Source organism: Mesitornis unicolor, unplaced genomic scaffold (assembly GCF_000695765.1).
Source record: "Mesitornis unicolor isolate BGI_N332 unplaced genomic scaffold, ASM69576v1 scaffold18425, whole genome shotgun sequence".
Lineage (NCBI taxonomy): Eukaryota > Metazoa > Chordata > Aves > Mesitornithiformes > Mesitornithidae > Mesitornis > Mesitornis unicolor.
In genome coordinates this window covers 452-760 of record NW_010186379.1, presented here as the reverse complement: position 1 = coordinate 760, position 309 = coordinate 452, and the positions used below count along the sequence as shown (strand labels likewise).

Genomic DNA, 309 nt, shown 5'->3' with positions numbered 1-309 from the left:
CGGCTGCACACCGGCCCCAACCGCCGCTTCCAGAACCTTCCTCACCGCTAACGCTGCCTCTGCGGAAAGACATCCAGCCTCCCCCTGCCCGCGGCACCCAGACCTGCACTAAAGTAACAGGGGCTCAAGGCAGACCGTAACGCCCAGACTCGGAAAAATTCACTCCGTACGCATAACCAAGCATGCCACCCTCCTTAAAAGCAAACTCTTAATTTTCCCATTTCCACGTACCATATTCTTCATGGTTTACGTATTCCTGCTTGAGTGCCGTACAACTGGTCAGTAATGGCTGCCTTAACTGTTAAGTTA

General features: G+C 53.1%; 1 protein-coding gene across 1 annotated transcript in view; it reads right to left on the bottom strand.

The window, feature by feature from the left end:
- HNRNPA2B1 (heterogeneous nuclear ribonucleoprotein A2/B1) overlaps positions 1–304 on the bottom strand; it is a 10,214-nt gene extending 9,910 nt beyond the window's left edge. The window contains exon 1 of the mRNA XM_010185142.1: positions 232–304. Within this exon, the coding sequence (XP_010183444.1) occupies positions 232–243 (12 nt within the window). The 5' untranslated portion in view covers positions 244–304. The remainder of the gene's footprint in view (positions 1–231) is intronic.
- Positions 305–309: the final 5 nt, after the last annotated feature.